The sequence below is a fragment of the Leucoraja erinacea genome, chromosome 34 (genome assembly GCF_028641065.1).
Source record: "Leucoraja erinacea ecotype New England chromosome 34, Leri_hhj_1, whole genome shotgun sequence".
Classification (NCBI taxonomy): Eukaryota; Metazoa; Chordata; class Chondrichthyes; order Rajiformes; family Rajidae; genus Leucoraja; species Leucoraja erinaceus.
In genome coordinates, this window is record NC_073410.1 from 19,321,146 (window position 1) to 19,335,181 (window position 14,036).

At 46.9% G+C, this 14,036-nt stretch overlaps 1 protein-coding gene across 1 annotated transcript in view; it reads right to left on the bottom strand.

The window, feature by feature from the left end:
- Positions 1-603: 603 nt before the first annotated feature.
- Positions 604-14,036, bottom strand: part of psap (prosaposin) — a 75,600-nt gene continuing 62,167 nt past the window's right edge. Inside the window, exons 10-14 of the mRNA XM_055661953.1 lie at positions 12,314-12,497; positions 11,027-11,190; positions 7,304-7,384; positions 4,927-5,034; positions 604-1,110 (exon numbers count right to left, since the gene is read on the bottom strand). Coding sequence (XP_055517928.1) covers positions 1,075-1,110; positions 4,927-5,034; positions 7,304-7,384; positions 11,027-11,190; positions 12,314-12,497 — 573 coding nt within the window. The 3' untranslated portion in view covers positions 604-1,074. The remainder of the gene's footprint in view (positions 1,111-4,926; positions 5,035-7,303; positions 7,385-11,026; positions 11,191-12,313; positions 12,498-14,036) is intronic.

Sequence of the window (14,036 nt, forward strand, 5' to 3'; positions counted from 1 at the left end):
CTTTCCTTGCAACTTCTTTGTACCAGCTATCACCCTCCCCACCTTTACTCAATCTCACTGAAGAAGGGTCCCCACCCAAAACGTTGTCTGTCCATTTCCCTCCACAGATGCTGCCTGACCTGCTGAGTTCCTCCAGCACTCTGTTTTGCTGAATAATCAAAGTAAACTGGAAAGCAATTCATGTTTATATGTTCTGGGAGCAGAATTGGGCCACTCCGTCCATCAAGTACTCCACCATTCAATTGTCTCCCTTTCAACCCCATTCTCCTGCCTTCTCCCCAGAGCCCCTGACCATGTACCTGTCTAAATGTTTCTTAAACATTGTGATAGTACCTGCCTCAACTACCCCCTCCGGCAGCTCGTTCTATACACCCACCACCTTTTGTGTGAAAAAATTACCCTGCTAAATCTTTCCCCCCCTTACAAACCTATGAGCTGGTGAAAACACCCTCACCACATCCATTCTATCCAGGCCTTTCACTATTCAGTAAGTTTCAATGATCATCCTTCTGAACTCTGGTCACCTCAACTCTTCTATTCCTTCGTGTCAATGAAACAACTCACAGCAACTCTGCGGCTCAAAAGAAAACGAGGACAAAGACGAGACTTAACACAGACTTTATTGACCAACCAATTTGTACATATTTATCAAATATTTTACAACAAACTAATGATTGAACAGATCAGCACAGTTTAGTCATTCTGACCACGATGCTTGTACATTAAGAGAAGCATAACCCAGTTATTACTTCATTAGTAAAATCATTTTAACACTAAAAATCTATACATTAATTCTCACACATGAAGGCTAACCTTAGCTGCAGTTCCTTCCTGTTAACAAAGCCCAGGTTTGCAGCTACCTTTCATCGTTAATTTCCTGCAGTGCATCACATCATAGTTAGGTTCAATATTAGACAAGACATCATGGAGCATAATCAATAACCACAGGGCCGAGATATACGTGGATTATGGAACACTCATAGCTGCTTACAACAGACATTTCTACACAAAGCTGGAGCTTAGAATGCAAACTACACTTAAAACCATTACTTTTCATCCGTGATGTAATCCCCTTCAGTTCCAGATGTGACGCTTGCAATGTTCAACCGCCTGTCAGACAATGAGAGAAACAGCCATCAGGGACGGCACCACCAGCGATTATGGTTCACACAGTTATAGACACAGCACAGAAACAGAAACTGCCACACCGCTGTGGAGGCCAAGTCAATGGATATTTTTAAGGCAATATAGGTAGATTCTGGATTAGTGCAGGTGTCAGGGGTTATGGGGAGAAGGCAGGAGAATGGGGATAGGAGGGAAAGATACTTGATGGGCCAAATGGCCTAATTCTGCTCATATCACTTATGACAGTTCCTTTAGCCCAACTCGGACTAAACGTCCCATCTAAGCTAGTCTGTGGAATTCTCTGCCACAGAAGGCAGTGGAGGCCAATTCACTAGATGTATTCAAGAGGGAGTTGGATATGGCTCTTAGAGTTTACTGAATCAAGGGATATGGGGAGAAAGCAGGAACGGGTACTGATTCTGGATGATCAACAATGATCATATTGAATGGCGGTGCTGGCTCGAAGGGCCGAATGGCCTACTCCTGCACCTACTTTCTGTTTCTAGTCTCCTTTGCCCACGTTTGGCCCACATCCCTCTAAACCATTCCTGTACATGTACCTGGCCAAGTGTCTTTTAGATGCCTTAACTGTAGCTGCCTGTAGCACCCTCTCTGGCAGCTCATTCGTCATGCACAACATACAGTGTGTGAGGAAATTGCCCGTCAGGTCCCTTTTAACTCTTTCCACCATCACCTCCATGCAGTCTAGTTTTACATTCCTCTAACACTGGCTATTCACCTTCTTTAGACCCATCATGAGTTTACAAGCATCTGAAAGGTCACCCCTCAGCCTCCTATGCTCCAGGGAAAATTGTCATTGTCTATCCAGCCTCCCCGTATCACTTATACCCCACAGTCCTGACAACATGCATGTAAATCTTTTTTGAATCCTTTCTAACACCATCCTTCCAATGGCTAGGTAACTGTGGCGGCACGGGAGCGCGGCGTTGCTGCCTTACAGCGCTTGCAGCGCCAGAGACCCGTGCTATTTTACAAAGTTTGTACGTTCTACCCGTGACCTGTGTGGGCTTTCTCTGAGATCTTCGGTTTCCTCCTACACTCCAAAGATGTACAGGTATGTAGGTAAGTTGGCTTGGTAAATGTAAACATTTTCCTAGTGCGTGTAGGATTGGTGGGCTGAAGGGCCTGTTTCCGCGCTGTATCTCTAAACTGAAACTAAATGTACACAGTATATGTAAATGGTGCCTGACTAAAGGCTTGCATAGTTATACACAGAGCCCCATCTCATGAACCCAATAACATTCCCCAGAATACTGCCATTCTATAATTATTTGATTTCATATTAATATCTATATTCACCCTCACACTATATACAATTAAACTAATGGATCCAATGTTCTTATTATCAAAAATTATTTAAAAAATGTATGGCAGAATTTGTGTAAACTCAAATTTGTGTAAGTCTGGTCCTCCATAACCCAGGAAGCACCTGTCTCTCCATTGTGGATGGAGTCAGTGTCATACAGTTTTGGAACTTGCCCATGTTGACACATGCCTGGAGGGAGTGTGAGCTGTGAGAGTAGGGTGAAGCATGTTGGGCAGGTGGGGCTGAATGGGCAAATGCAGTAAAGTGTTGATCAATTCCAAAACAGGAAGGCAGATGGTGTAAACGATGATAAGATTATAAAATGGGGAATTGAAACAAGAACTTGGTGTCCTTGTACAGTACATGAAAGCTGCTGATGCAGCAAGTGTTTCAGGCAGCAAATACTAGGATGGTCTTCATAGTGGGTGGAATTGGGTTGGGGAACAGGGCTGTTGTTCAGGGCGGCACAGTGACGCAGTGGTACAGTTGCTGCCTTACAGTACCAGAGTTCAATCCTGACTACGGGTGTTGTCTGTACAGAGTTTATACGTTGTCCCTGTGACCGCGTGGGTTTTCTCCGGGATCCCGTTTCCTTCCACACTCCAAAGACGTACAGGTTTGTGGGTTAAATGGCTTGGTATAATTGCAAATTGGCCCGAGTGTGTGTAGGATAGTGTTAGTGTGCGGGGAGCACTGGTCGGTGCGGACTCGGTGGGCCAAAGGGCTTGTTTTCGCACTGTATCTCTAACTGAACTAAACTACAATGATATAGATGGAGAGATGACACCTTGGGTATTGTTTTTAGTTTTTAATATCCTGGTGGAAAATGGAAAGTATTCACCGATGGTTCACCAGAATGTTCCCTGGGATCCTAGGTAGGACTGATGTATGAGGAGAGATTGGAGATGATTGGATTTACATTCATTAGAGTTTGGAAGAGCATGGATTAATCGAAACAAAGAATCCCATTAGGATTAGGGAGTAGATGTAAGAAGGGTGGTGAGAAGCAACTTAGAGACACGAGGCAGGCCATTTATAGGACTGGGATGATGGAATGGTAAACCTGTGGAATTCTCTACAGAAGAAGTCAAAATTATTCATTATTATAAATGATTAATTACATAAAGAGATCAATAAAAGCTGGAAAAAAGTATTGGGTTGAATAATCAGGCATATCCATTCAGGATTCAGAAACCAGAGCTGCAAAGGGACTTGGGGGAGCAGCTTAAAAGGTTCATTTGCAAGGAGTCAGTAGTAAGGAAGGCAAGTGCAATGCTAGAATTCATTTCCAGTGGACTGGAATATAAAAACAAAGATGTAATGCTGAGGCTCTATAAGGTGCTGGTCAGGCCACATTTGGAGTATTGACAGCAACTTTGAGCCCCACATCTGAGGAAGGATGTGCTGGCATTGGAGAGGGTCCAGAGGAGGTTTACAACAATGATCCCAGGAACGAGTGGGTTAATCTGTGATGAGCGTTTGACGGCACTGGGCCTGTACTCGCTGGAATTTAGAAGAATGAGGGGGGGATCTCATTGAAACGTACCGAATAGTGAAAGGCTTGGACAGAGTGGATGTGGAGAGGATGTTTCCACTAGTAGTAGAGTCTAGGACTAGAGGTCATAACCTCAGAATTAAAGGACGTTCTTTTAGGAAGGAGATGAGGAGGAGTTTCTTTAGCCAGAAGATGGTGAATCTGTGGAATTCATTGCCACAGACGGCTGTGGAGGCCGTCATTGGGTATTTCTAAAGCGGAGATTGACAGATTCTTGATTAATAAGGGTGTCGGGTTATGGGGAGAAGGCAGGAGAATGGGGTTGAGGGTAAGATAGATCAGCATGATAGAATGATGGAATTAACTTGATCGGCTGAATGGCCTAATTCTGCTCCTTTGACATGAACCATTGAACGGCAGGGCAGACTGGAAGGGAATCATGGCCACTTAGTTATGTTATGATCCACGTGATGAAGATTCAGTCTCTGGTCACTCTTCAAACCTTTAGCACAATGGGACAGAGTATCAAAGGGAACTCAACTCAACTCAACTCAACTCAGGGCCATGCTGTTCAGTGTGGCACGGTGGCACAGCGGTAGAGTTGCTGCATCACAGCACCAGAGACCCAGGTTCCATCCTGACTACGGATGCTGTCTGTACGTTCTCCCTGTGATCTGCCTGGGTTTTCTCCGAGATCTTCGGTTACCTCCCACGCTCCAAAGTACAGGTTTGTAGGTTAATTGGCTTGTTATAAATGTAAATTGTCGCTAGTGTTAATGTGCGGGGAGAATCGCTGGTCGGTGCGGACTAGGTGGGCCGAAGGGCCTGTTTCTGCGCTGTATCTCTAAACTAAAACTAAGTAGTGACCGAAAACCCACCACCTGTGTCCAGGGGGTTACAGGAAAATGGAGTTGACAACTGAGAATGAAAACATGTTGGAAGCACTCTGGAAGCAGGGCAGTGGAATGCTGTTACTCACGTTGCACTGGATTGCAGTGTCCATGTTTGCACACCAGTATGAAGGGCCCCACACACACTTCTCTGCTCCCAAGAGACTTTTCCTTGATCCATCGCAAACCCCAATATTCTGTTGATGAGAATAATCACAGTCAAACTGCATCACTTCAGGCTAGAAGCTGTTTTAGGATTACATTGTCAGGCACAATGGAAAGTTTTTGTTCGCATGGTATACCTATGTTAATGAGATCATACCACACAATAATGGTATATAATCAGATAATACCACACAATGAAGCTAAACATGAGGACCAAATGTAGAATGCAGAGAAAGACAGCAGGATGCAGAGGATAGTTTCTCAACACTAGTGTAACAGTGCCAGAGAAAAAGTCCAATGTCCGCATCGAGGTAGTTTGGAGGGTGGGGACCAGAGGCCCGGTAACAGACGGGAACATTTTAAAGTAGTTGAACATTTACTTTGTTCCCAATGCCATGTTTGCTGAATGTACAGCTATGCCCCGTCTGTGGGGACAAGTAGTGAGATTTTCCCTCTCCATCCTGGTACTGGGTTCCACATTGTAGCACTCACTGCAAATTAAACAGCGTTTGGACAGGTGCTTAAACAGGAAAGGCCTGGGACCCGGGCTGGCAAATGGGATTAGCACAGACAGGTATTGGGGTCGGAACAGGCAAAAGGGATCCATGAAATGACATAAAGACCTAATCCATGTCACAACTTGCATCACCAGTAAATCGAAAGGTACTTGAATAGTTTGTGAAGTAATTGTGACGTTCAAAGGTGGGGAACACTCTAGAAATGCGTTGGCAGATATCCTACAGCTCAGCAATGATGGAGTGACGATCAAATATAAAGGTAGATGCAGGGAGCTGCAGATGTTCGTTTAAAAACAAAAAAACGTGACAACACAGTGGTGCAGCGGTAAAGTTGCTGCTTTAGGGGCTGTCCCACTGCGGGGACCTAATTTGCGAGTTTAGAAGCGTTTGCGCTCGACTCAAACTCGCAGCATAGTCGACACGTGGTCCTAGGAGGTCACTGTCCACTGAGGTCCTAGGAGGTCTCCTTCACACTTGAGGAAAGTTCCCGCATACCCGCGGCTCAGTTTGGTCGAGGAACATTTTTCAGCATGTTGAAAAATTCTCCGCGGGCAAATGTTGGTCTGCATGGTTATTTTGAACTCGTAGTGCAGTGGTAGTGAGGTCACTATGTAGTGATAGGCAGTGGAGGTCGCCGTCGGCAATCTCCTTTTAATTGGCTCATTGGAGTTTTCAAAAACAAGGAAAACCGACCGGTAATGTTAAATGCCCACTAAACTTTATTACAAGTTGTCTGGCTTCTTAAAAGTGTCTCCACTCCTTCTCCCCCCCCCCTTCCCCGCTCTTTAAAGGACTTACCAGACGTCTTTTACCTTCCTGTTCATCGCGGGTGTGAATTTCAGACAGCGCTCCCCCGCTTTCCCTGGCCCCCGCCTTTGAGATGTGTGTGTGTGTGTGTGTGTGTGTGTGTGTGTGTGTGTGTGTGTGTGTGTGTGTGCTGTGAGCTTGAAGGTCGAAGACAGTTGCTGAAGAATCGCGTTAGTGACAGTGCCAGAGACCCGGGTTCCATCCTGACTACGGGAGCTGTCTGTATGGAGTTTGTACGTTCTCCCTGTGACTGAGTGGGTTTTCTCTGGGTACTCCGGTTTCCTCCCACACTCCAAAGACGTACAGGTTTGTAGGTTAATTGGCTTTGGTAAAATTTGTCCCTTGTGTCCATCTCTAAATTAAACGCAAAGTGTTGGCGTAACTCAGCGTGTCAAGCAGCATCTCTGGGGAACACTAATAGCAGATGTTTCAGGCTGGGACCCTGAAGAAGGGTTCCGATCCCAAAACATCACCTATCCATGTTCTTCAGAGGTGCTGCCTGACCCGCTGAGTTACTCCAGTACCTTACGCTTATTATGATCAAATGTAATCTGGCTGTGCAAGTCTTTTACATCCATTTAGAATTAAGAAACAAATTAGAGGTGGGGTGGATAAAGCAGATTAACGATCGTTTTAGTAGAATTGTAAAAATATATCCAAAATGAGGAAGTGGGTGAAAGTGCTACTTTCAAGACTAAACCACATCTTTAAATTGAATTTTGCTTGCGTGCACTTGTTGATGAACTTTGGGCCAGGCACCAGCTGGGACAGGAGGTGTATGGCTGGGTCCTTGGGACAGACTAGGTTGCAGGCTGACCGAGAGCTGATGCACTGCGGGCATTAGGGCACAGTCCTGTGAACGGCAGCTGAAATCAGCTGAAGTGTGACGGTTCCACGTGCCGCCCCAACATTTCACACGGCAAGGTGCACCCAGAAACAAGAGAAATGTGATTATCAGATTGCAAACCATACTCACAGTGCAAACCAATTTTGGTTCCAGGTTATCCAACAGGACTTGAAGTAACACGGGTTCATACTGAGAGACCAGCTGGTCGCACTGCAACACAAAGTCGTGACTAGAGTGAGTCGCCATTTAGACACTGCATACTATCTGGTGGACACAGCCCCATTCATTCACAACATAAGGAGGCAGATAATCTATGTGGCATGGTGGCTCAGCGTTGCTGCCTCACAGAATCAGAGCCCCGGGTTCCATCCCGACCAGGGTTTGTACCTCTCCGGGATCTCCGGTTTCCTCCCACACTCCAAAGACATACAGGTTTGTAGGCTAATTGGCTTGGTATAAATGTACATTGTCCCCAGTGTGTGTAGAGTAGTGTTAATGGCGGCACAGACTCAGTGAGCCCAAGGGCCTGTTTCTGTTCTGTATCTCTAAACTAAACATAAGGAGGCAGATAATAGAAACATAGAAACATAGAAATTAGGTGCAGGAGTAGGCCATTCGGCCCTTCGAGCCTGCACCGCCATTCAATATGATCATGGCTGATCATCCAACTCAGTATCCCGTACCTGCCTTCTCTCCATACCCCCTGATCCCCTTAGCCACAAGGGCCACATCTAACTCCCTCTTAAATATAGCCAATGAACTGGCCTTAACTACCCTCTGTGGCAGAGAGTTCCAGAGATTCAACACTCTCTGTGTGAAAAAAGTTCTTCTCATCTCGGTTTTAAAGGATTTCCCCCTTATCCTTAGGCTGTGACCCCTTGTCCTGGACTTCCCCAACATCGGGAACAATCTTCCTGCATCTAGCCTGTCCAACCCCTTAAGAATTTTGTAAGTTTCTATAAGATCCCCTCTCAATCTCCTAAATTCTAGAGAGTATAAACCAAGTCTATCCAGTCTTTCTTCATAAGACAGTCCTGACATCCCAGGAATCAGTCTGGTGAACCGTCTCTGCACTCCCTCTATGGCAATAATGTCCTTCCTCAGATTTGGAGACCAAAACTGTACGCAATACTCCAGATGTGGTCTCACCAAGACCCTGTACAACTGCAGTAGAACCTCCCTGCTCCTATACTCAAATCCTTTTGCAATGAAAGCTAACATACCATTCGCTTTCTTTACTGCCTGCTGCACCTGCATGCCTACCTTCAATGACTGGTGTACCATGACACCCAGGTCTCGCTGCATCTCCCCCTTTCCCAATCGGCCACCATTTAGATAATAGTCCGCTTTCCCGTTTTTGCCACCAAAATGGATAACCTCACATTTATCCACATTATACTGCATCTGCCAAACATTTACCCACACACCCAGCCTATCCAAGTCACCTTGCAGTCTCCTAGCATCCTCCTCACAGCTAACACTGCCCCCCAGCAATGTTAGTTTCAGGCTGGCGGCCAATCCATAGGTTCAGCCTGGTAGATAGGTGACCACTAGGAGTGGCAGGCAGATTGGTTTAGAACCGTCCCATCAAAGCATGAGACACCTCACACGGTCTTCAACTCTTCAATTGCTAGACCTCCATTGCCTCATCTTTACCATGGACGTCCACTCTACACCAGGACTCTCTCCATCCTCCGCCAGGAAGGTTTCAAGGTCCCCCAGTTTTTCCTTAAAAAGTGACTCAACCAAGTTGCCTCTACTGATACTTGTCTCAATCCTGCAGAACTTGTCCTCACCCTAATCAACTTTTATTTTGACTGTTCTCATTTACTTCAAGTTAAATCAATATCCATGGGCTCTCTCATGAGTCCCAGCTATGCCTGCCTTTTGGTTGGTTATGTCAAACAGTCCTTGTTCCAACCATGCACTGGCACCATCCCCCAACTCTCTCTCCGCTACATCGGGCTGCCTTCTACATCTGTGCACAACTCATTGATTTCATTAACTTTACCACTAACCCACAGTCCTCAAATTCAAGGACCATCTCTCCCCCTTTCATGATCTCTCTGTCTCCATTACAGGGACAGACTATCGACTGTCTTCTAGTACAAACTCGCCAACTCCCAGTTATCTGGACCAAACCTCCACTCACCCTGCCTCTTGCAAAGACACTATCCCCTACTCTCAATTCCTCTGTCTCCGCCGCATCTGCTCCCAAGATGAGGCTCTCCATTCTGGGACATCCGAGATGTCCTCTTTGTTTAGTAAACATGGTTACTGTCATAGATGGATCCCTCACCCCCGTCTCTTCTGAGCCCTGCAGCTTTGCTCTCCCTCCCCCTCAGACAGAACAAGGATAGAGTTCCCCTGGTTTTCACCTTTAACCCAAAACTCTGCATCCAACACATCATTTTCCGACATTTCAGGCATCTCCAACATGATCCCACCGTTAGTCACATTTTCCCATTCCCACCCCTTTCTACTGTCCGCATAGACCGCTCCGTCTGCAACTCCTTGGTTCACTCATCCCTTCCCACCCAAACTATTCCCTCCCCAGGTACTTTCCCCTGCAACCGCAGGAGATGTAACACCTGTCCCTATACCCCCTCCCTCACCTCCATCAGGGACTCTAGCAGTCCTTCCAGGTGAGACAGAGCTTCACGTCACCTCCTCTAACCTCATCTACTGCATCCGGTGTTCCCGATGTGGCCTCCTGCACATTGGCGACCATTTTGTTGAACACTTGCTTTCAGTTCACCAACGCCTACTGGATCTCCCAGCTACTAAACCTTTCAAATCCATTCCCAATTCCATAGTGACCTTTCTGTCCATTGTCAGAGTGAGACCACAAGCAAACTGGAGGAACTGCACCTCATATTCCCTTTGGGCAGCTTACAACCCAGTGGTATAAATAATGAATTCTCCAATTTTAGGTATCTAAGCTACAGACCCTTCCCCCTCTCCTTTCTTCCCTGTGCCCCACCTGCATGTGCCCCCTTCCACCGTCTACTTGCATTCCTTCTTCTGGCTTCACAATTTAACTTCTTCTATCCTAGTTTCGCACCTTTTGTCTTTTCATCACTGGCCATTGTCCAAACATCTGCCTATAAAAAGCCCCCCTGATCTGTGCCCACCTATTATTCGCCAGGCTTTGCTCTACCAGCTTTCTGCCCTCCCCTCACAACATCTGAAGAAGGGTCCCGACCTGAAGTGCCACCTATTCATGTTCTCTACAGATGCTGCCTAACCTGCCGAGTTACTCCACCACTTTTGAGTCTTTTTTGTAAATCAGCAATTCCTTCAAGATACTGGAGGCTAGGGACTCAGGAATATCACAGCGAGCCCTGTCTGTTCCTTCACACAGTCAAACCATGTCCCTGAAGACACATGTGGGAGGAAGGATTAATGGTTTAAACTGTAGACACAAAATGCTGGAGTAACTCTGGAGAGAAGGAGTGGGTGACGTTTCAGGTCGAGACCCTTCTTCAAACTGAAAGTCACAGGAAAGGGGAACGAGTGATATAGACGATGATCTAGAGAGATATAGAACTAATGAATGAAAGATATGCAATAAAAGTAACAGTGATAAAAGAAACAGGTCATTGTTAGCTGTAGTTAGGTGAGAACAAGAAGCTGGTGTGACTTGGGTGGGGAAGGGATGGAGAGAGAGTGAATGCAGGGATTACTTGAAGTTAGAGAAATAAATGTTCATACCCCTGGCTTGTAAGCTGCACAAGCAAAATATGGTGAAGAACCATGTCCACTTATCACAAAGACAGGCCACAGCTGCCTGTGGCTCTGCTCCCGTTATCCATTGACTTAGTAAAGCTGGCAAACACGTGTGTCTCTTACCTCATCTCGCATGGTATCCGGGAGCATGGAACACACCTTCTCAAGAGCAGCCAAGATCTTTACCTCGGTGGAGTTCTTCTCCAGTAAATCATCCAAATATCTTACCATCGTCTCACAGACTTCACATAAAGCACCTGCCTGCTGCTGCTTTGGTCTGCTTATGTCTGTGGTAGGAAGAATGATCAGAACACAAACCAATTAGAAAAGTACAAACACCATACAGACAGCACCTGTAGTCAGGATCAAACCCGGGTCTCTGGTGCTGTGAGGCAGCAACTCTATCGCTGCGCCACCGTGTTGCTTTAATGAAAAGCTTTGATCCACAACCTGAACGTAATGTCATTAACATTCGGGCATCAGGGAAATGGATATAAACACCGCCTCATGAGCAGTAGTTCATTTATTTTTAAGGTGCATCATAACCGAACCAAGCTATCAGCCAATTTACCAGAGACATTGTAAATATGACGGTACCTGTAAGTGACCAGCTGGCAAGTTTCACCCGTAAATAAAAATGAAAAAGATGCTGGAATCTAAACCAACAGCTTACTGGTTGAGCTGCACTGCCACCTTCAGAGATCATTGGACTTGTCCACATGGTCTCTGTTCTATTCAACTTATACACTATGGTTTCATTTTAGTTTAGCCTGGAAACAGGCCCTTCAGCCCATCAAGTCCACCCCAACCAGCGATTCCCGTACATTAGCTCTATCCTTCTACACAATGACAATTTACAATTTTAACTAACAATTAACATTCAAACCTGTAAGTTTTTGAAGTGTGGGCGGAAACCGAGACAGGCTCCCGGAGAAAACCCACGCGGTCACAGAGAGAACGTACAGAGGGGGGCCGTCGGAGAGAGGGGGGGGGGGGGGCTGTCAGAGAGGGAGGCTTTAGGGGAGAGAGAGAGGAGGACTGTTGGAGAGAGATGGGGGCTGCTGGAAGCTCCCGATGAACGCATGGAAGAATTCAAGAGAAGATCCTGCAGATGGGTCCTCGCGAGTGGGTTGCTGGTGGAAGCGCTGCGGATAGAACAAAGAGGGACCTGGCGTGGGGGGGGGGGGCTGCCAAGAACAAAGAGGGACCATTGGGGGCCACATTGAAGACTTTGCAACTCTGTCTGCACCCTATACGTGGCGACTCTGCAAACAAAGTATCTCACTGTGACATATCACATGCGATAATAAAGTATCAATGATTCATTGATTGAATGTAAATTCTCCAGCTGCCACGGTGGCTGCTAGTCCACTGCCCCAAACCCCAATAAGAACGGGGAATCCACATTACCTGCGGCCACCCTTTTCGGCTTCTTGCACAGGCCGATCATGGTGCATACAAACTCAGGGTCCATCTCCTGGGAAAGGAGTTCAATCACAGCTTTCCCATACTGGTCAACAAAGTCTTGACATTCACTTTCAACTGTGGCCGGCAGAATAGAGCAGACTTTGATCAGAGCTTCAGTGATCGCCTCCTGCAAGTGAGAAACATGCCCGCAATTACAGAGAGACCTGTGCAGTGGTGGTGCCTATCCGTCCGCAAGACCTCTCTTTACATCCCATTCGCTAACACAATCGGATGTAGAAGCAGCTACAAGTATAGATGTTGGGGGGGTCATGTCGCAGTTATACAAGACGTTAGTGAGGCTGCATTTAGAGCATTATGTTCAGCTCTGGGCACCGGATTTTAGGAAAGGTGTTGGAAAGGGTGCAGACGGTCTACAAGGATGTTGCCAGAACTCAGGGACCTGAGTTTTTGGGAGCGGTTGAGCAGGCTAGGACTGTATTCCTTAGAGTGCAGGAGGATGTGATGATCTTGTAGAAGTGTTCAAAATGGTGAGAGGAATAGATTGGGTAACACAGTCTCTTGTCCAGAGTTGGGGAATCAAGAACCAGGGGACATAGGTTTCAGGTGAGGGTGGAAGGATAGGAACCAGAGTAGTCATTTTGTTTTTAAACACAGAGTATGGTGGGTGTATGGAACGAGCTGCCAGAGGAGGCAGGGACTATCCTATCCAAATGCTTAAGAAACATTTAGACTGGTACGTGGGGTCAGGGTAGGCAAGGTAGGCAGTGCCTACCCTGACTAAAATTATAATACGTGAAAGTATGTGCAGCTCACGTGCCGTCGATGCAGCTCCTACCCTTCAATGACAAGGGGAGCTGAAGGCAGCTGAAATTCTGCCTTTGCACTGTGGACTGCGTGCATATGCTGCACAGCAGCCTACTGCGCATGCGCAGAGCAAGTTTCTTGGCCGTTTTTTCAAATATGGATTGTCATTATCTCAAGACTATCTTTAGAAACAGAAAGAATGGAGTTCGTGAACAAATAACGTGGTAAGTAAATTTCTTTGAGCTATATGTTATATGGTGTTTCCCGGCAATGAAGATGCTATTTTTTACCCAAAAATAAGGCACGGAAATGTATCTGTGTCTTGGAGCCCAAAGGTTAGGTTGTTAGTCAAGAAAGATAGACTTGGCTATCCCTCAGTACAGAACATCAAGAACAATGTTGCTGTACAGAGGGATAACCAAGTCTACCCCTTATTGCTGGCAGCTGATGGGAAGCGGCTGTAAAAGGACAGCTCCGCTGGGGAGGAAGAGTTCCTTTCACAGCTTGTGGGGAGTCTGGCCAGGTGTAAAGTTGCGGGGAGGGCAATAAGGAGGGGGGGGGGTCGGGGATCAATAAGGAGGGCAATAAGCAGGAGGGGGGGTCGGTGATCAATAAGGAGGGGGGTCGGGGATCAAGCGAGCAACTCACACACTCAGTGCGCCGGGTGCGGAGCCACCGCATTGTGGCCGTGGAGGGAAGTAGCTCGGGTGGCTGCGAGCGGCCGCCGGGACCGACTGCCATCTCAGCACCTTGTGCCGGCCCGCCCACCTCTGGCAGTGCTCTCCGTCTGAACACCTCTCTCCTGCCGCTCACCGGCCTCGCCCATGTCAGCCGCTTCCTGCAAATCCGTCAATTCCGCGGGAGGAGGACATGGCCGCACTCGCTGCACTGGGTGACACTG